At 46.1% G+C, this 22,847-nt stretch overlaps 1 protein-coding gene across 5 annotated transcripts in view; it reads right to left on the bottom strand.

Annotated features, from left to right (window-relative positions):
• The window catches only part of how (protein held out wings), a 41,701-nt gene that overhangs the window by 6,793 nt on the left and 12,061 nt on the right, over window positions 1-22,847 (bottom strand). The window contains exons 2-7 of one of the 5 annotated variants that reach the window (XM_019845159.2): window positions 14,101-14,234; window positions 10,981-11,097; window positions 9,652-9,792; window positions 8,648-8,747; window positions 7,536-7,835; window positions 1,115-1,375 (exon numbers count right to left, since the gene is read on the bottom strand). In XM_019845159.2, coding sequence (XP_019700718.1) covers window positions 1,293-1,375; window positions 7,536-7,835; window positions 8,648-8,747; window positions 9,652-9,792; window positions 10,981-11,097; window positions 14,101-14,234 — 875 coding nt within the window. In that variant the 3' untranslated portion in view covers window positions 1,115-1,292. Of the gene's footprint in view, window positions 1-1,114; window positions 2,313-7,535; window positions 7,836-8,647; window positions 8,751-9,648; window positions 9,793-10,980; window positions 11,098-14,100; window positions 14,235-22,847 lie in introns of all 5 variants that reach the window. The other 4 variants (XM_011154725.2, XM_011154724.2, XM_025297908.1 and 1 more) reach the window with 4 other exon arrangements.

The raw sequence follows: 22,847 nt of genomic DNA on the forward strand, positions 1-22,847 counted from the left end.
CGTGAGGGTCACGCGTCACGCGTGTTTTCGACATTCCGGGAGCACAGCTCTCCGGCTCTCGGAGAGAAGTTTCTCCCTCCCACGTGTGACCGTTCCTTTCCTTTCTGTCGCTTCTTTCTCTCGTTCTCCTTTCAATTATCTCGACGTTGTACCTGCTGTTACAGCCAACGCAAGCCACGTTGCTTTCCGCCGCGGCGGACGTCTGAGGAGAGCGCGACCTGTTCCGGGAAGGGAGGGGGGGGGGAATACGCATTGCGACATTAATCATCCTCCAGTAAGGAAATCTACCTGCGTGTACGCGTAGATAAAAGACGCGTACGTGTATGCGTGTAGGTACGTTCACCTGTATGTGTCACCGTTGTGTGTGTGTGTATGTGTGTGAAGAGAAGTGAAGCGATCTCAGCGAGAAACCGATGTCGATCGGCGCGACGTCAGGTACACAAGACGAGACGTAGGCGCGCACATCACCGTCTCCGGAGAGCGTTGCATCATGCGAACGATTGCAACGAGAAGATTCGGAGGAACCTGAGGAAATGGACGGACGTGACATTACCTGAGACACGTCAGTGCCTCAGTCCCCGATAATAAAGCCGCACGGTAGGACACGAGGGTCACTCGGCCGGTCGGCCGACTGACGTAAACACGCAAAAATGCGTTATCGTCGCACGCAAGTTTCCCCGTGGAGGCAGCGCGAGTGGGAGAATCCATTACCTGGAAATTTCATCGAGAGATAGATATGATGCACACGCGGAGATCAGACGAATATGGAGAAATAAATATACAAACGGCGATGCCGAATTGGAAGCAACATCGCGACTGCTCGTAGGGCAGTTAGGTTCTCCCACGTGTCCCTACGAGAAGGAGAAACCTTTTCGAAATCGACTGCCGGAGCCGGACCAAATAACCAGCGTGTACTACGGCTCCTCGAGGGGCTCCAGTTCACTCCCTGTCGCGCGCTAAAAGGACTACTCGGAGACGGTAACGTTGCGCGAGTATGTCTCGTCGTATGTAAACGGTACGCAAAAGGGAAAGAAATAAAACAGAAAAAAATTATAATAATAAAGAGATATATATAAAAGAGAACTTAACGAAGTTTCTCATGTGCAAGACTAACCTTTCCGCGGTGGCACGAGAACAGTGCTCTCTCTCTCTCTTATTTGTTTTCTTTGTCTCTCTTTCTCTCTCTCTCTCTCTCTCTCGCTCGGTCGCTCGCTCTTTCTCTCTCGCTTTCTCTCTCGCTCTCTCTCTCTCTCTCTCTCTCTCTCTTTGCATATCGCACTGTCTCCGTGTGTTCACGAGAGAGCGCCGGCCCTTTGATAAGGGTGTTCGCGGATCTGACCCAGGTGCCTACGCTGCTTGGCAGCGGCCGCTGCGCCTGTCGCCAAAATACAAGCATGAGTAGTGTAAACGAGCAGTCTCTTCCGCGTGCGCGATCCCGCGCACGCCGTGCTCTCGTCGTCGGCTATCTAAAATCTAGAATCCTGACGCTATTATTAATGTAAACAGAAAAGGAAAAAAAAAAAGAGAACGACACACCAGGGGAATCCGTTCCATAAGAAGAGAAAGAGGAGTGAGGATATTTCCTGAGAGTCATCTCTCTCTCTCTCTCTCTCTCTCTCTCTCTCTCTCTCTCTCTCTCTCTCTCTCTCTCATGGAAGCCGTAGAATTCAGAATTCCACGGATTCCGCGGAAGATTCTCATAAATATCACATGAACCGCTGCTCTCTTATGACATTTCCGAGCACTCGGAGGCGCGTGGTATTCTCTCTAGCACCTTCCCTCTCCTCCTTCTCTTCTCTTCTTATGCAACGGGTTCCGGCGGTGCCGCCGCGAGTTGCTCGTGACGGCACCGCGGATTAATATGCTGCGATCGCTTGCGGTGCGCAATCGACACTGGAGAGGCCGCGAGAGAGTAGTTCACTACGATCGTCCCCTCCGAGGGGAGACGGCTGAAACGCGACCGAATACACGAAGAGCCGTCATAAATGTGCGACTCGTGCGGAATACTGTTCGGTAAACATGACGTTTCGCAAGGACGAGATCCTTCGCCCATTTTCTCATTCTCCTGGTCATATTGGACTCGACAATCGTGAATGCGGAATTATGCGAAGAACGAGGAGAGAAAGAGAAAGACACAAAACCTTTGCGACATGGCTGTGGTCCCTCTTTCTCTCTATTTCTCTTTCTTTCTCGTTGTTTCCTCTCTTTTCCTCTCTCGCGGCTTAAGTTCGATTACGCTCCTCAGGCTCTTGTAATACGGTGGCAGCAGCTGGGTGAGCTTGCTCGTCCTACCAGAACACTCTGTAAGAATACTGTAAGAATACATCGTCAGTGAAATTCGAGTGCGTTGTCCCTGAAATTGTTTACATTAACATGTTTTCGCCGCTCTCGCACGTGAGAGGTGAGAGACATGGCTTTTGATGGAGTAACACATTGCCTGTTTTCTTTTCTTTCTTACTTGCTACGTTTCTTACTAGACGAGCCTACCGTATTATGTATATGCAATATATGATATATATATATATATATATACATATATATATATATATATATATATTCTTCGCTACCGCTTATAACTGTAGGTACACGATTTGCGTTCCGTGTGTGCGCGCACGCGTATGTAATATGCGTACATATAAAATTCGTTAAATACTCGAGACACAACTAAACGTCACCGGGCTGTCCGCTAGCTGCTACTCGCTTTCTTCGCACGGCTAAGACACCACTTTTGATTCTTGTCGAAAAATCAGGTAATAAAAAAAGAAAGTCTTTCGTATGATGTAAACTTAAAAAAAAAAAATGAAAGATAGAAAAAAAGAACCGCGATTATTTTTACCGACTCGATTCTTACTCATTTCCTAAATAACAATGAGTATTGATATTACACCTACCCGTTGCTTCGGCCCTTAACCTCATATAAATATTTATGTAACGGCTAAATCTTTATAAAAATAAAATTAAATAAACATATAAAATAATATATATGTGTGTGTGTGTGTGTGTGTGTGTGTGTGTATGTATGTGCGCGCGTGCGTGTGTGTGTGTGTGTGTGTGTGTGTGTGTGTGTGTGTGTGTGATATTTATATATAATATATATATAATATATATATTATATATATATGATTTAAAATAAAGTATTTTACTTAAAGACTATGCTATCGAAAGTATATATAGATCGTGTATATATAGAATATATCTTGAATATAAATATATATATGTGTGTATGCATATATAAGCGCAAATTTCTCATTGCTTAATTCTCCTGTTGTGCTCTTGCGGATGGGAGATGTAAACGCGACTCGAGAATGAAAAGTAAGAGAATACTTTTGAATGCATAGTCTTTCCCGCTCGTCATGAAACCACTACAAGAGTAAACGCTAGAACCATCAGTCCACAAAATATTGTTTGGTCCCTGGGTATATTCTCCCTCCACCTACTGTCTGCCTAAAAAAGTCCTATGTGTATATCGTATATATGTATATATATATATTTATATAGACTACCTATCACCAGCCATTGTAACATTTGTTGTATGGCGTGTTTGTCGCGTGCGACAGATCCGATGATTAGTTTTCCGAATCGAATTTCATGAGACACTGAGACTGAGACTGTGTGAGTCCTCGTCGAGCCGAACCCGCGCTTCTAATTCGATTCGCGCTACCGTGCGATCAACGACTATCATCTTGATTGGATTATAAACGCGTGTGCATTACGTCTCCTCGAATAAATAATTAAGAAAAAAAAAGACCTATCGCTGCATATCCTCTCAAGAGTCTCGTACAATTGAGTATTATTTTGCTACGTGCGTTTCTTTTTTGTTTTTTTCTCATTTAGATAACTATCGCTGCTATATAGCTGCCTAAGCGATTCGCGCAATTACGTCGCTACAGAGCCGCTACTGCACAAGAGTTACGTAACGGAGGTACGATTTCTCGTTCGGACCGACGGGATGAGTGTGTGCGTGTGTAAGAGAGAAGTAAAAAAACACGCGCCACCAACGCGTGGCGGTGCGCGAGTGAAGTAGGTTTCGTAGGAGAGGTGGACGGATCGAGAGAGTTGATTAGTTGTTTAGTCGCGTATTAGAATTATCAACCCGAGGGATTCGATTGGGGATTCTAGTGGTACTTCGTAGATTACGTACGCGTCATTAAAATGTAATAATTTCCAGAGCGTCAAGCGTGTCAAACGATTATTAAACGCGCGCATGAGAAATTAAACAAAAAAGAAATAAAAAAAAAAAAAAGGAAAGAAGAATAGAAAGAAAGACGCGGAAAAAGAGAAAACGCGGGCTGAAAAGGTGTGTTCGGCTAATGTACCATTATCTTACCGACACCCTACCGACACAGGCCGTCCATTACAAAGACGATCAAAAGACTTCCTTCCGGTATTTGTTCTTTTCTTTTCCAGTACGAAGGAACGTCTCTAACGCTGCGATTCACAGTCTACGATGTATCATCCGACGATGATATATCCATCTCGTCTAAAAAAAGCCGCGGGAGAGAGAAGAGAAATCTACACGAAATCTTTACACGACAGAGTACAACGTTAACATTTGATCTCTTCTACTTTTCAATAAATATATAATGTATGTATATATACTCTCTGAAATACATATATATATATGTATATATATACGTACGCGATGTGTATACACACGTACGTACACACAGACAGACAACACACAAGCTACACAAAGTACACATGTAAAACAGCTACAACACGAATGGCCTTTGATTAATTGCATTGAGTGGTGCGCGATATTGAAAACGCGTCGCGGATCTCCCAGGTCGGTCTCTACGGAGGAGCGGGGAGGGAGGGAGAACCGTCGTCAAAGGTGCACCTATAACATCAGGTCGACGCGGCGGCATTCTCACCGGGTAACTGGATGCCTTTGTAACGGCGGGAGGGAAAAGCAAGAAACAGACACGTCGACCGAGAGAAGACGAACACGCTAGAATGTCGAAGGACGCGGTCTATCGTTGTTCTCCATTCCGGACGGTTCTCGCAACCGGGAATCGAGCAACCGCGTATATGTCTCACGGAGAGTAAACTTGCATGTACCACTTCGGACAGGTGAAACTACTGCGGGACGATGTTGGACGTGTGGCTGTGGTGGGACGGTGAGGTGTGCGCAGGAAGAAGTGTCCTGAATGCATCCAGAGTACACGACGCGACTTGAGGAGCATAAATATACGGCAAAAAAATTCTCAGCCTGTGTAACTGTGATTTTGTTTTTCGAGGACTAGACAAAAACCTCATTGTAGGAACGAGAAAGATCCTGTAGATTTCTAATCAGTCAATCGCTTTCGAACGTTTCAATTGAATTTCAATCGAACAGTCTAATGTTTAGACAAATGTTTTCGATTGCGTTAACAGAGATCAGGTTAGGTCTGTTCTTTTTTAGCTAAACTAATGCTGCACCGAAACTTGGTTCCTTCTCCTTTCAATGCTAAGTTTTACACTTATTTCATTCTAAAAGCAGGAAATGCAATCCAGTTGAGCTGAAAAAAAACACTTGTTATGATGTCTGAATCATAAATGTTTTTGTCTGGTCCCTATTCAGTTGCACGAACTGCGATTTTTTTCCGTACATATACACATCAGGCTCGAAACACAATGGGTGTTTCTTTAGTCTATTGCTCCAAGTCCAAAATTGCAACTTCGTTTCTGGCAAAGGGCGCTTTCTGCGTTGCCAGAAGTCGCAATGACGCTTGAAACTTGGAGATTTCGACATCTGTTAGCGCGGGGAATATCTTTTGCCAGAAAATATGGTACAGCTTCGGGCCTAGAGCAAAAGACTGAAAGTTTGCCACACTCATTGAATCATTATTCTGCACGGGGACACGCGGATATCTGTGCACAACGCGATCCCGACTCTATGTAAAAAAGCTTTCGGACTAGTATAGCTACATCCGCACGTGATACAACGCGAGTACGAATATATAAAATGTCTGCTTCCCGCGCTCTTTTCCCTATTTCTTCCGCTACTTTCTCTCTTTCTCGCTCCATTTTTCTCTCCCTCTCTTTCTCTTCCTCCTATTATTCCTACTACTACATCGTCCCTGCTACAAAAGCATACCTGCACTCCCGCCGCGACACTCTATCGCTACGAGAACCCTGAATCTTCGTGATATAATTACTTCGGAGACACGGCGCATACGTTACGTTACACGCTAACGTTTTTTCGCATAATTATTACCATTATATCTGAACTGACACGAGACTAGCAAATGACTGATTCGGTTGTGTTGGATATATCTATATATAATATTCTAAGCTATCTTCTCCTCCTAAGTAATCGCTAGCTGCTGTAATGATGATAATGATGATGAAGATAATGATGATGATGATGATGACGACGACGATCGGAACAATGTCCGATGACGACGAAGGCAATGTGACGGTGATGATGAAAATCACCAGGTAATAATAATAAGAATAATAATAAGAATAATTAATGGCTAAAAGAGCGATATCGGCCCGTAATAACAATTATCGTCTTACAATCTACGCGATTGTACCACGTATTACGGTTATTGGTGACGCTCCCGGCGAATCGTTCTCGGCGTCGTACGAAGCCGAACGTCCGAGATGATCTTCCTCTCCGCGCGTCACGTCGTTAATTAATTTCGACTACGATTTTACGAGTAATGTACAAAAATTGGCACTGAGCGCGAGAATTTGCGATTACACGAGCGACTCGCTTCGCGATCATTGTAGAAATCCGATAATTACTGCCAGCAGTATATTACAATACGTGAGACGCGTTCGAGCAACAAGAGCGAAGTAGAGTCGCCAATTTTCGCAAGATTGTTCTCAGACACGAAGATTACGAAAGTCTATCTCGGTTCTCAAATCCGAATACTCCGCTCTTACATCGCGCCGATTGACGAGCGCGCGATGCACTCGCCGATATGACGCCAAGAATAAACGATCGATAACGTCCGATAACCTCTCCGAGAGAGGAACATTCCCTTCTAATCTCATTAGCCGTCGTTACGTTAATTGCTCGTCGCTCGTCTAATTTCGAGACTCGCGGATTGCACGATTAAAAAGTAGAGGCGAAAATAGAGTCGCGCCGCTCTCTTCGCGTTTCCAGCCGCTGGTGCGGCGGTCAGGCAGAGAGATAGGGGGAGGAAGTCACCAACGACCGTCGTCAACGTACAGCGTGTTATCGATAAAAATAAATTCGTGACGATCGACCAGTAAACATAATAACGATAAAATAATCAATATCATCAATAATATCAATAATAGAAGATGCGGCGAGTGCGCGCGGCTCCGTCCTCTCCGTTCCGGCGGACGTGTGTCGTCGTCATCTCTATTACAAATCGGAGCGCACATTTGCGGCGCGCACACCTGCGGCGTGAATATTTGCGGCACGAACATTTGCGGTGCCGGTATTTGCAGCGCGCGCGCTTTCGACGCGCGTCTGCGCCGCTTCGACTTGCTATCTCTCGCGAGAGCAGAGGCGCATACGCTTTTCTTCCCTGTCTGTCGCGAGAGATGGTAATCTCAACGAGCAAATAACCCACCAGAATGATCTGCAGTAGCGTATTCGGTGAGCAAAGGTGACGCGGCTAGCGCTGCGTAGTTGGCGTAGTCGTACGGCGTGTAGATGAGTCCATGGGGGTCACCGGCCGAGAGGAGCGAGCCCGGCGGCCCAGAGCCGTTCAGCAGGGACGCGGCGGTCGTAGGTACGGATATCCGCGGCGACAGGATCAGCGGCGCGCCCAGGGGCGTGCTTGGCGTCCGTATCGGCGTCGCCAGGCCTGGCAGCAGGCGTTGCGTCTCCGCCGCGGCGGCAGCCACCCGCCGCCACTCCTCGTCGCAGGCTGCAACAGTGACCGAATATTAGACTATAGCTACACATTATGACGTCATCAGGCACGTTTTTAAAAAAGGGAAAGAAAAAGCACTTCGGAGCACCTGCAACGGTACACACGTTCGTATTCCCGCGAGAATTAATCGTGTTACTCGACCACCCACGAATTCTCTCACGCGTTTTTTTACTGTCGCGGTGGGAAACTTTTTCCCGAAATTTCTTAGGGTGAAATCTCGCACACGGGAAAATTTAGTAGCAGCGATGATGCAAGTACTCTCGGAATGGAAAGATTGGTAAGCAGATGGATACTTTTATTATTGTCCTAGGATATTTCCTCCAAGGACATTATCGTTAAAATGATAAGATTTCAGAAACAATTTAAGTCAAGAATACAGAAAGTAAAAGTGAAAAAAAAAGGAATGAAAATGTACATAAATATCGAATAATAGAATTAAAAGGGAAAGAGATCCAATGATAATGAACGTTTAATTGAAATTTAATTGAAATTTAATTGAAATCATTGGATGAAATTGGCTGTATTTACTCTTTTTCCTTCCGATTAATATGAGTCGTCATCTTATTCTCGGGACGCTTACGACACGCGGTGATCATACCGGCGAGATTATTTTGCTTGAACACGTAAACGAGACAAATCGCGATTAGACACGAGGAGCGGAGAGCGCAAACGAAATCGCATGATTCGAGAAAGAATTCTCCCCATTTCTTGAATTGGCATATCCTCGTTGAATCCCACGTGTACTTGCGACTGTACAATGACGACGCAGCTTAAGTGTATAATGAGACAAGTTCTGCGAACAGTACCTGCGGCGGCGGCAACCTTTGTGTTCGAATCCCGGTAAGTTCCGTTGATGATCGCAAGCTCCATCAGCTGCCTCTTCTTTAGCTCATCCTCGCCGTCAGCCTGCTAACAATCGACATCACCGTCAAAACGCACCATCACCGGAGATGCAACGGCATAATTACTCTATAGGGGCTTCACGGATGAGAGAGAGAGAGAGAGAGAGAGAGAGAGAGAGAGAGAGAAAGAGAAGGGGGGGGGGGGGAAACTAACATCATTGTACAAAACCTTCTGTTACTTTTTTTCATTTACATATGAAGGCGCCGATTACGTCATTAATGGCGCGACGCGCGCCATGGAAGCGTTGCGTCATGTGACGATCAAAACACATCGTACATTGTATCGATCCGATTCGCATACAACGTATCGATCGAGTTCATCGCATTACTGTGAAGAGACTCGACAACATAGTCGCGCCTTTCATCTCTTTTTTCACATTTTTTTCTATAGAAAGATATACTATAAATATCGCGACAGCCATATATAATCTGAATTCCGGATATTATTTGTGTAACTTTACGATCACTATATATTTTATTTTATTTTATATATTTTATCAAACTTGTAATTGACATTCTATTTGATTTATTGTATTTATTTACTTATCAACGGGAATTTTTTAGGTATCTTTATAATTTCTTTTATGGGCATTAAAATCTCCAAGTAACAAGTATTAGACTTTGCATGTCTGAAAAATTGAGAGGAAAGAAAAAGAGATAAATTCCAACGAGATCCTGTAGTCTTAACAGTCCATAAAAGGCTTTGTAGGCAGAATGACCAATGAGGAATTTCGTTGGACCAACTTTACGGTGAGATCTGCTCTCTCTTTCTCTCTCTCTCTCTCTCTCTCTCTCTCCCTCTCTCTCTCTCTCTCTCTCTCTCCTTCACGACTCTTTACGGCCATCGCCGTCATGTTGCATGTTAGAGGGGGGAGAAAAAGAGTTTGCAGTTGGAACTTCCTCACCACGGGAACGAGAAGCTTCTTCACTTCCTCGACGGCACGAGCAAGCTTCAAGGTGGCACGATTCTCAGTGTCCTCTACCGTGAGCAGCACGTGTAGCTCGTCCGTCAGGTGTTCCCAATTTGGCTTGCCTCGATTCTGCTCCTCCTAGTTAATCAACACACCGCAGCGATTATTATACGCGTGTAACTGTTTCTCGAGACGCTCATGTTCTCTCGACGCATCCACACGCACACACAAATACATCACGTGTAACACACGCTAAATAAGAAAAATAGTGGAGCCCATGAAATTATAACGCGGACGCGTTCGGTTCCACGAAAATAACATTAAGAAATGAAACTGCATAATCAAGAGCGAGTAAAATATTACCTCTTTCATCTCTTCCTATTAAATATAGTTAATCCTGTTTATCCTCTTCTAAATATTTATTATTATAATAAATTAGATAATTCATTCAAGCATAAAAGTTGTTACAACAAAAAATATCCTTGAATGTAATATAGAAAATAAATAAAAATTATTTATGAGTACAAATGAAGATATAATTTTATAATTAGCGAGGGACATTCGCGCGCGTGTGTCCATCGAGAGCATTTTCGTCAAGTTGTAGAATAAAAAAATAATCGACGACCGTCTTACTTAACACTCGCATGGATCAACGAAATACAGTAAGATAAAGATGCGCACATCGTTCATATCGAATTACAATGCTGGAGGTGTGGCTCCGATTCTACTATTTATACTTACGAGAAAAGCATTTCGCTCACGCGTCACGTGTGCAGCTTGAAAAAATACAGGGCTTCGTTTAATATCTGCTACGCAATTAATCTTTCACAATTAATCGTAAACACCACATTCGCCACTAGTGTCCGACGACTTATGACCGACATACTCTATTTCTCTTTCTCGTCGGTGCATTATTTATCCATAAACTATCAAATTCTTTTATCATATAATCTCAATCACACTGGATTATAGCACTGAACATCGCGGGGAGCTAAAGATATCAAGAAGAGAACAGTGCAACCGGTCGATTAGTGGGATCGAGCTCTATTGTTGTTACAACAGCCGGTATCATTTTATTAATTAACCTCAGCTTCGCTCGTTATGCTCCAGTCGTTAGCGAACGAGCCGTGTCTTCTCTCGGTTAATGACGTGTTAATAATCTAAACAAACTTCTCACGGAGAGATATCGTTTCCCAATGAAGCGTGGTGTGTGTTTCCTTTCTCGAACGACACACGTGTATTTTACAGTTAGTCGTCAGGTATGTATAAATATATGTATGTGTATACTTATAAACGAGTGCTACGAAACGCTGGGTAGATCCTTACCTTCTTTTTGTCCCTCATCGACCCCTTCCCGCGGACCATGATTTTACATCCTGTCTCCTGCTCCAATTGTTTCGCGGTCATGCCTCGTGGCCCCAAAATCCTCCCGACAAAGTTGAACTGCAATCACGCGACAGAGGTATTCATTATTTCGTGACGACGAACCGTAATTTTACAGGCGCTAATTAATTGTAACATCCTCGCGAGAAGAAATACGTTCCAAATTACTTGGTGATTTTTCGGTCTCGCAGGCAGGATGCTATTGCACGGTGAAATAATGTTCGAATTATTTTAAAACAGAAAAACTGAAAAAATTTCCAAGTCAACTTAGTCGGCACAAGTACAACAATGTAGTTGACGTTAATAAAAGGAGACTCGCTCCATGATAATTTCCGACATGCTCGTCGGATCTTTTCGTGTTCTTTGAATAACATGACGTAACATTTTCACAAAGTAAACACAACACTTCAACTAAAGATTTTTACGAAATTACGTAAGCCTTTAGTCCGTGCAGCAAGTGTCCTTTGCCTTTGGAAAAGAAAAGGGATACACTTTCGGTGATTGACGATAGGTAACAAAAGGATAACACGAAAATAAGAAAGGAAAAAATTCGGCGGTCAACAAGCGAGCCTGAATCACCGCGCAGATAAAAGTTCCTGCCGATGTCGCCGGAGATCGACTCTCGACGATCATTTTCGCGCAAATTTACACTGTTATTACCCTTTCGTGTATTTTGGGCTATATCCAGCCGGTGCGTATATAGATAACAGCGTCGTAATACGCGCGAAAATAAATATATCATCCCATTTAACGCAAAGACGACACCGCGCTTTCGTGCACATTATACCCTGCTATATTCGGCACCGGCAAGTGGAGGAAAAAGAAAAGAAAAAGAGAAAAAGACTGACTCGTTTCCCACGAGAGATATCCAGTTTCATTGTTGAGTCCCGGCAAATAAAGGTGGATAAATTTAGACGATGAATCACCCATCCGAATCTTCGGCTCGCGTTGCCGGTCTATTTCTCTTTTTTTTCCCAGCGATACGCAAGTTATGAGTTGTAAAGCGCGAGCAACGTTACTCGATGTTGATATCGCGATAGAATTTATTCCGTGGCGTGTAACATCGAACGAAAAGGCAAAAGCGCGAGGGAAGAAGTTACTCGAACGAAGCATCGAGAGAAGAAGAGGAGGACCACAGTCGAAAACAGAAATGAAGCCCCGTTGTGGAAAAGTGCGAGATCTCGGATCGAAAGCGGATTTCGTTTCGCACGTCTCCTTCGAAAAGAATAAATCTTCTCACACGTCCAAATGACAGAGATACGACGTTTCCGCTTATTACGCGCGAGATAAGACGAAACGCAACGCTCGCTACCTGAGAGTAGCGTTGCGGAAGTGCTCGGCAAGATACGCGATAAGTATCGTCGACAATACGGCGATCCTTATCGAGTCTTATCGTTATCGTTATCAATCTCCCGAGATCGATGCACGATTATTCGCGATAGATTATCGCGCGGGGCCAGATTGCAGTCGACATAACGGCCGAATAATCGATTCCTCTCGAAAATCCCCCTCAAGAGCTGATAACGAGCAGTTCGCTATCGCGAGCATCTGGTCGTCGCGTGGCTCATTCCTCTCTTGCCGATCAAGCGACCGTTTCACATGTAAAACCGACCTGCACGTCGCGAAAGTACGTCAACATGTTGGTCGACGTAACATTAACTATATTGTATATACGCATAAATCAATAATGATGTTAACACATTAATATTCATTACCAATAGAGACAACGATTAACTATTTATATTGATTATCATCCATAGCCAATAATATGATATACTCTAATAATGATGTATAATACTAAATTTTTGTATTATTATTATTCTTAAATTATTATATTGTATTTCTTTCTTTCGCAAAGGAAATTTTTATTTTGACACGATGTTGGAGCGACATTCGTCCAATATTGGGCTGATGTTGAGCCAACGTTGAGCCAACGTTGGCTCAACATACGTTTACCGTATCGTTCGGAGTTGGCTTTTCAGAAGAAGCCGAAGCGCGATACACGTCTTGCACTTTCGTGCGTATCTATCTCTCGTCGTGGTAGATGGACGCGATATAACGTGATCGAAATTAATCGAGCACTCAATATACGTTTTGAGAAATCGAGACGCCCGCGCGTATCCGCGAGGAAGGGTTAATAAGCTTACGACCTCGTTATTACGTCTCAATGAGCTGCCGCACCGCGGAGGCGCGCCCGAGGCAAGCGGAGAAATGGAGGAGAAGAGCAGGAAAGAGGGAGTCCCGTTCTTTCGGCTGCGAACTCTATTTCGGGCGTTACAGAAATAACATTCGGCTGTGCGCGCGTGCGTTCGATGGTGCACAGCGGCACATCGTCGCTTGATTTCTTCCCCGAGATCGGCGAACGATACTCGCCTCGCGGGCTGGAATAAATCGCGGAGCATGATCGTCGCGAAAATCGCGTCTTCGATGTAACGCGCTTCGCAAAAAAAGAAAAAAAAAGAGCGAAAGAATAAAACTTCTTGAGAGAGAGAGAGAGAGAGAGAGAGAGAGAAAAAGAAAGAGAGAGAAAATTTTCCTTTTAACAAGAAGCCGAAATAGAAATCAGATATATTCTATTTCCATCTTATGTATTTCTTTCTCTTCAAAGAGAAATGCGAAAATGGAAATAAAATAGACTTTATTTCTATTTTATTACTTATTGCGCAACAAAAAACTATTTCTTTTCCCGTTGATAAACGATGATTATTAAAATGATTATTATTTCACGGAAACCGAAAACAACGATATTTGTCAACGAAGAGATTCGTAATACACGCGCATGAGCATAGCTCGTCTAATTTATGTTTCATAAAATCAGGGATCGTGCGTTGAGCATTCCGCGAAGCTTTCTCGCTTCGAGTTTCCTACGGATCCGTCAGCTTATGCGCTCGGTGTTTTCATCCTGAGTCCTTGAATCACGCACGTCGAAATAATCCGGGAGGCGCGCCAACTTTGCGCGCGGCCGTTCGCGCAACGGTGAAACGTGCACGAGAAGAAGTCTCTCTCTCTCTGTTTTTCTTTCCATCTGTTTCTCGATTCCTTATGATTTTATTATATACTTACGTCTGGATGCTCCTTAACGGGTACGTAAACCTTCTCCGTGAGGGTCGTAATGTCGCCTTCGGGATCCGGCAATACGAGCGGCTCCTTTTTCACCCCGCTGATTTGAAAAAGGCTCGCCCGCACCTTCGCGATCTCTGCAATTGGATTAGAAACGGATTATATTGTAACGTTCATCAATGTGTGTGAGTGCATGAACGAATGTGAATCAGCGCATGATTAATCGGAATGGCCGATTAATCGTGTAACAAATATGATCCGATTACGCGTGAGTGCGCATTCATTCGCGCATACGCGACATTCTCCGGCGTGGAATTCGCCGAGATTCAAGTAGCAATTATTAAACAACGCGTTTCTCCCGAGAGTCTTCGCCGCGGGCTCCGACGGACACCAGAAAACATCGACGTGAGCGTGAACATGAATCAGCGGATGACTATTTAGAGTAAACGAGCGATGGACTTGGATATGCGCGAAGGTCGAGAATGATCTCTTCAGAGTCTCCTGGAATCCGCGTGAAACCGAAAAACTGTGACGAAAACATGTGTTTCTCCGCGAACGATCGACTGGATGCTCGTCTCGAAAAAGGATGCTGTTATAAGTATAAAATTATGGAGATTAAGTTTTCTGCGATTATTCTCTCTAATATCAACCAATTGATTTCTCGGTTCGCGTATCTCGAGATATGGAATTCCGATTAAATACTCGTCACAATGAGCATTGGAAATTTTATTATTATTTACAAAATTATCATCATTATTAGATTCTATTCGAATATGGAAAGATCGGCGAAACTCGGCAGGAATAGGTTTCCTTTTATTTCTCATCCGCTGTCTTGTCGAGCGACGAGAGATAAAGAATACTTCAAACCGTTCGGAAATTACTCCACTGTGTGCGCAATACAATGGCACCCGACAATCATCAGGTCAAGGATCGACAACTTATACGGGGTGGGTCGACACAAGTCTTTTTTCTGCACGAGCAGGATTATCTTGTCTGGACTGTTACGTGAACGGTTATAATTACGCACACCTGGATAGCAACGGCGCTGAGATCACCACCGCTGAGGACTGTTGCACGTTACAGTTACGGTAATTCGGCTGTTATACTAACGAGGAAAACGAGACGAAGCACGAGCGCGAAATGGAACCGCGTGCATCCTTCATTCGATAATACGTCGTCGTGTGCGACTGCTGGTCTTTATGACGGGCGGTCTGACTGCACGGCGATCATGTAAGCGAGACGCGCTTCATATCCCTTACATACCTATGCATGCGTGCATGCACACACACACACACACACGCACACGCACGCACGCACGCACGCACTCACTCACGCGACTTATCCGTGCGTTAAACGCAGCGCTAATAACGGCGCTGTGTAAATCTAACGGTTGGGCGTGGCGCGCAGCACTTCTCCTTCGTCGTGATCGGTATAGATCAAACAATCTGTTATACTGTGTGCATTAGCAGAACTGAAAAATCCCCACGGAGCGAATAGAGAACGAACAACGGCCCGATAGACATCCCTTTATCTTTTATTTAAACTTTTATGCGGTCTTTACAGTGAACAGTTTATTCGAGAGATCGTAGACTGCCTGAATGAAATTTTCAACGCGAGAAGAAATCATTTCCACTGAAAATTCTCGTCCGCAATATTTAAACTTTCGTTTAAACTTGAAGACAAGCTCCCGTTCGAATCCGAATTAAATTTGAAAATTTAAACGAGACAATATTTCTCAAAAGTTAACAAGCTCGGAAATTAAATTTAAGCTGAAACTTAGACATCTTCTAGTGCAAAACTAATTACCTCTCGATTTGCGGGTGGTATATCTCGAGATGTCAAATTCGAATTGAACTCTTGTCGTGATGAGTCAGTCAATGTTTCAAACAATTTAAAATGTCAGAAATTAAATTTAAAGTTTAAACGTTCTTTAATGTCAACTAATTAATCTGTCAGTTCTCTCGCGCGAGTGTACCTCGAGATGTGTCCAACTCTGATTAAATCTCCGTCGTGACGAGGAGAGAGTTAGCATGCCGAACAATTTAAAATAGCAAAAATTGAATTTACATTAGGATTTAAATATAATTTCTAACGTCAGCAAATTAATCTGTCAGTCCTTCCTCTCTCTCTCTCTCTCTCTCTTTCGCGCGCGTGCGAGTGTATCTCGAGATATCAAATTCTGATTAAATTCTCATCGTGACGTGAGCCGGCTTTGGAACGAATTCAAAGCGAACGGGAACGCACAGGTTGTTTCGATCCCCAGCACCCGGGGGACAATCCATCCACGGTATTTCTAAAGGTGAACCTGTTTATCCCATTCCGCCGGTACGTCGTGCCGAGGGTACCGCGACAAAGGAGCGCCACGCGGCGGCACGTTCAGCTCCCATCGAGCGTACCCCGGTGTGTCTCGTGTTCTTTACAACGCGTATATCCGCCGCACGTAAAGGTCAACGTTCCGCGTCTGCCCCACTTTCTCGCATGCCTGACCTCTTCGGCTCCTCGTCGCGTCTTCCCATGCCGATGATCCGCGACATCGACTCCACCGCAGTCGCAGTGACCATCGCAGCGAGTCGTGTTGCTCTTCGCCGTCACGCGACACTGCGATTTCAGGCCTGAGGCCTGAAACACCGGCACGCGATGGGAAGATTTTGGAAGAACAAAAGTTTCTCGAACAATAACATGATAGAGAATTATCTTCCCCAAGCATGCGACGTCGACATGCGACATCGCATCCGCGAGAATTTCTCTTCGTTAGAAAAAGTATAAAGATACTTCGTTGGAATATAATAACAGACATCTGCGTGAGTAATCTTGTCTTTTCTTAGACACAGGATAAAAATATTTACGAAGAGAACGCGTAAATTTTTCTCTTATTAGAAGAGCGATAAAAATATTTACGAGAAAATTGCTTCGTCGAAAGTGAAATAAAAAATATCTGCACTTTTCTCATCAGAGGCAGACGGAAATATCTTCGTCTCGTCGTCGAAGAGATACACATTTTCCGTCTGAGAAGTCGAAAGAGGACGAGGCAATTTCCGTCGGAGACCAATCTCGCTCTCGAGACCGTAGTGGAAGATAAATCGACTTGCGTCTTTGCACGATAAGATCGGACTTTATATCAGTTCGCGAGTGTGCGTTTAAGCGTACTTCTTCCGCCAACGAAGATATCGCCTTATTAACCTTTGAATAGGCGCACTGTTCGCGATCAACGACGGAAGATGCGCGGAACAATATCGCGCGGGCATGGATTTCTAAAACTTGCCAACCACCACCCCTCGACATCCTCCACACATTTTCACTCTCTACAAGTGTCTTTCATCTAACGCGTCGCGTGCCGTTGGGATCAATTAGATCCGCCGATTCGTCGAACATTTCGGACGAAAATTGCTCGCACCGTTAATGAAGATTGCGAGATTTTTCCACGGCTGAGCTACCTAGATATTGTTTTCCCACACGCAATTTTCCCGAGAGACCCAAGAGAGGAAAACGAGAGAGAGAGAGAGAGAGAGAGAGAGAGAGAGAGAGAGAGAGAGAGAGAGAGAGAGAGAAATCGCGAGAGTGGGAGAATGCGTCAGGCAATTCGCGGCATGCTCTTGTTAATCGCGTAGAAGGCACGTTTTTCTTCTTCTTCATCATTGTCTTTCTCCACCTCTTCCACGAGCGCGAGAGAAGCGAGAGGGAGAGACACAGAAGACGCACAAGACACGGAGAGCGGATAGACGCGCAGATAGAAAAACAGTGGCGGCAATGGAGGAAAAAGAGGAGGGGGAGAAGAAGGAGGAGGAGGTGGTGGAGGAGAAGGCAGCGGTGGGAGAAAAATAAAGGAGGGCATCACAACCGCTTTTAGCACGGCGTAGCTCACCAGCCCATCTGCGTGACATCAGCTGACTGTCGTTCTTGGCTCTCTCTCTCTCTCTCTCTCTCTCTCTCTCTCTCTCTCTCTCTCTCTCTCTCTCTCTATCTTTTTCCCTCCTTCTCTTTCTCTCCGACCCTGCCGCTATCTCTAACATCGACTCCCCCGCTCTCCTCCTTCGCTTCACCCGATACCACGCATCAGCCAAATGCGTGCTTCGTGTCATTCCCGGTAGTCACGCGAGTGTCCGATGGAAATACGGGACAGAGAGCGAGAGAGAAGCGCGAGCGGCCTCTCCTCTCGCGGGTCCGCACACCTTCGCGTTCAATGTCAACGCGTGACGTGCGGGTGTAGGAGAGAATCGGAATGGAGAATGGTCGTCCGTCGCATTGAAATCGCACGCCGCGGCTAAGAGGCCGATGGCATCGCGCGAGAGGAACGTCGAAACTTGAGCCGCGAAGAGGCGCGACCGAGCGCGGGAAGTCGAGGAGGTCACAACCGAACGGCCGAGTCGGCGAGGGATATCGCTCGTCCTTTAAATCTCGATCTCGCCGAAGTGCCGAACGTTTCCCCGAGTTTAGTCCGCTCTATGTGACTTCATGCATTTGCGCTCTTGTGAATACAAAACACATGAATCAAAACGCGAATGCGAAGAAGAAGGAAGGAAGGAAAGGAAAAAGAAAACGTGTCGCTCTTGCGTTTTCGAGCCGCCGCGCGCGATCGGCGATTAAATTAATCTCCACCGTTTGAGTTTCTCTCTTCCTTTTTCTGCAAGTGCTCGGGATAGGTCTAAGAATTCGATGCCGAGGACAGATACACCGCGATACGCAGATCGCGACGCGCGATGCACACGTGGGTGGGTGTGCCGCGCCGGCGACGCGGACTCGCTCGCTCGCATCGGCGCGGCGGTGAGATCACCGATGTCGTAATCGCGAGATCACGATCCGTGACACATATCGCCGCGGAAACTGATGGATCGTCCTCTCGTCCGAAGAAGTCGCACGTTAGGCGATGTTAAAGAAGCTTTTCCTCCTCCTCCTCCTCCTCCTCCTCCTCGCGAAATCACAGTGCGCTCAACCCGGAAGAAGTCCGAGAGGTAGTTTTGCCGTGTCGTAAGAAGGCGAAGTGGAAATGACAATTTTCCGAACGCGACATGCGACAACATTCGGACTAACTGTCAAGTTTCCCCTCCTCTCATTTCCCTCGAATACGATTGAGCGCAAACGACGACGAATTAAACGTGTCAATCGCGGCGACGATAATTGCGCGCATTATCGAACTACGGCGCGGCTCTCTCGCGTCGACGGCGATGACAACAACGACAAAAGTCGTTTGTCGTCATCGCAGCAGCCGCAACAGTCGATAAACACCACCGGCAGCTGAGTTCTCTCTCTCTCTCTCTCTCTCTCTCTCTCTCTCTCTCTCTCTCTCTCTCTCTCTCTCTCTCTCCTTGTCGCGAGCGCGCACTCACCACGAGGCTGCGACGACTCAATGGCAGAAATGCCGTTACAATGAGAACGCGACTGCCCACCTCACGCCGGGTGTAACGCCGATGTGTTACGTGATCTCCATTTTTAGACCGAGTGCCGGCAGCGACCGCGACTCGAGAACTCGTCGCTGCTTAAGGTGGCGATCGCTCGTTCACGCACCCTCTTGTTGAAAATGCGCGAGCGATTACGCGGCGGCCAGTAATTATCGGCGTCATCGCTTCGGGGACAAGTCCGTCTCGTGGCGTTCGTGTGAGACAATCAGCGTTCCGTGGCAAAGAGGTCGAACGAACGCGTGATCATGCGTGATCAAGAGGCACGGCAGAGTGTTGTACCAAGTGCGTCTGTTTTTTCTTCTTTTCTTTTTTCCGAAGAGACAATTTGGTGCATATTTTTTTCGTGCGAAAAATGGGCCAAGATACTCCCTCTCTCTCTCTCTCTCTCTCTCTCTCTCTCTCTCTCTCTCTCTCTCTCTCTCTCTCTCTCTCTCTCTCTCTCGATCGACTTGCGAGACAGGCCCCCTCGAAATAGTTAATTGGCGACGGACATGACATCGCGAATATGATCGCGCGCGGGAAATTCATAAGCGACTCTCGCACATCCATTTATCTATCTGACGCCCGTCCTTAAGCAATACGCGGCTTATTTTTGCGCGGTGAAGCAAGCGCGCCGCCTATTTATATACGTCCTGTGCTCCAGAAATCACGCAACAAACGCAAAATTCGGAGGAACCGACTCGTGAAATCGCTACGTGCGGGAAAACGAGGAGGGCGAGAGAGTCGTTCCTGCGGTGCGTAAACGCGCGTTCGAATTCGGGGACGCGTTACGAGACGTCGGGGGAACCCAGAAGGCTCTCGTTCGTCGGTCTCGGCTTAAGAGAGACTCGGATGAAAAGAACGTAACTTCCGAAAACGAACACGAATAATTTCCAAGACCAAGCGCAAAATAAACGAATACCTCGAAAGAACTTTCATTTATTCCCGGTGATAAAACGGACCGCGAGAGGCGATTTATTTCTCGGCGAGGAGCAGTATCGAAGTAAACACACGCGGACGCAACATGCGAGAGGAGAATCGAGAACAGAGACAGAGGGCAAGCTTCGGACAGAAGAAAAATATAATCAACGAAGAACAATAGTTAATGTCCGTATTATTTCCGCGTGTCTCAATCGCGCGCCTCCGACTTCCCACACTTCGACTCCGCGTTACGAAATGACGTGTTTATGGATACACGTAATAGACGTAGGAAGTCGGAGAAATATGTACGATACCATATTCGTACGCGCATTCGTATCCTCCATGGCGCATTATTGAGCGTATCCTACGCTTCCACATAGGAGCCAGGACACACACATGGCGAAAGAGGGACACCCGGTTTCTCGTTATCGAATTCTCTCCGAGCGAGAAAAGTGTACCGTTAAACACGACTTGTCGTCGTCGCTGCTCATTGAGATTTCATGCCGATCCAAAGTCCGTCGTGCGTTTCCCTTCTAAATGAACGATCGACCTTCTCTCAGTCGCAATAAAAGCCGTAGGAGGAGCGTCGTCTCGCCGCCTCCGTCTCGCTCCTTACGAGAAAACACGATTTCTGTCGGGCCGCGGATCTTAATAGAATTCGGATGGAGGGAAGATCATAGGTCCGGATCGGCACGTGTGCTTCTTGCTGATATTTGTTAAATACGCGCGCGCAAGAGAGAGGGGTGATTTGTCGAGCTGCCGATCCTCCGAGAATGCCGTCCCTGGACAATGAATTATCGCCACTTTTTGCCAAAATCGAAGAATACGAGATCTCGGCGGCGAAGCCGTCGGAGAGCCTCGACGGTAGGAAGTTGCGACACAGCTCCGTTACTTCGAGCCGTGTTGTTTCGTAAAAGAAAAATAAACAAAAAAAAAAAAAAAAGAAACACGTGCGATTAATTACCGTCTCCGGGCGAAATGGAGACTCTAAAAGCATATCGCGAACTGCGACCTTCCGCTTTTAACGGCTGAGTCGTTCTTCAGATATTTTCACGAGCCTCCGTCTATCGACAATAATGCGCGTTTCTATGCCGCATGAGAAGTCAAAGAAAGAGGAAAGAGCGAAAAATATATGCGAATGTAAATGATAATTAAGATGCGGACGAACATAAACAATGTTACGACGATAGTCGCGTACAGCGATGCATATAGGTCTCGTAAATCAATATTAATCTACGATATGCACGTTTCTATGCCGCGACTTCGGCGGGAGACGCGGGGAAAATCATGTTGCAAAGGTTACGAGACGAGAGGGAAAATACGACGCGCCGAGTGATGAGCAGGCATGAACGAGTAAAAAGAGAGAGAAGAGAAAGGGGGAGAATGAAGGAAGATATGTACGTACACGGAGAATCGCGAGCGTGAATCTGTCGTGGGTGTCGCAACAATGTGACGCGAGATGGAAGCCGAAACGAGAAAGGCCAGCGAGAGGACGAGTGCCTCTCGGATGGAACCCTGAAGAGCGGCCGCCGTCAGCATTGACGGAGCGATCCGCTCGGTCGTAATCTCTTTTAGATCGAAACAGCCTCGATCCGGTAAGTGGCTTGCTGGTGTACGACATACACAAGAGCTGCGTCGGAGATTGCGATGCAGCCGACGGAGAAGCCGCTCGCGAATGCCGAGGAACGCGCGGCGAAGAAGCAGGCCGCATCGCGTCGCGCCGCGCCGCTCCGATCAGGACCGGTCCGGTCATTGGCCCGTGCCAGACCCTTAAGGGTTCCAGTTAAAGACCGCGTTGCATACGTTGTTTCCTCCTTCTCTCTCCCGAGAACGCAAGGCAGGAGGAGAGGAGAGCGAGAGAGTTCTCGGTTTCGCGAATACGCGGCTGGTGTTGGTGCGCGCGATCGCTGTTCGATGATAAGAGAGAGAGAGAGAGAGAGAGAGAGAGAGAGAGAGAGAGAGAGAGAGAGAGAGAGCTTGAAAGCTCGTCGTTTTCTTTCTTTTCTTCTCCAAGGAGAAGCGAAAGGAGGGCTGCTTTCCTGCTTCTTCTTTGGGGAGAAGAGAAGAAGAGAGAAAGAGGGAGGGCGGTTCGGGTTCGATCAGATTCGTGTGTCCGCGAGTCATCTTTTGGGATTTTTGCGCGTTTCGGAAATATTCTCCTCGCTGTTCCCATCTCCTCCGAGACGATTCAGAGAAATGTTTCATAATAAAGATTCCGCTAATAAAAAAATCAGAGTCGACGATAAGATTCAAAGGTGAGCGACGGAGAGTCGAGAGACCGGTGAAATAATACGACATTTGCAACCTCCGCCGTTTCCACCGGTCAATCGTGACCACTCCAAAAATGGAGCTGTGGGATTAAATGGGTTAAGAGCCGTGTATGTGCGAGAGAACGATCGTGTGCGCGAACAACCGCGCGCGACAATCGACGACGACGACGACGACGACGATGAC

The sequence above is a fragment of the Harpegnathos saltator genome, unplaced genomic scaffold, assembly GCF_003227715.2.
Source record: "Harpegnathos saltator strain DR-91 unplaced genomic scaffold, Hsal_v8.6 scaffold192, whole genome shotgun sequence".
In the NCBI taxonomy this organism is placed as follows: domain Eukaryota; kingdom Metazoa; phylum Arthropoda; class Insecta; order Hymenoptera; family Formicidae; genus Harpegnathos; species Harpegnathos saltator.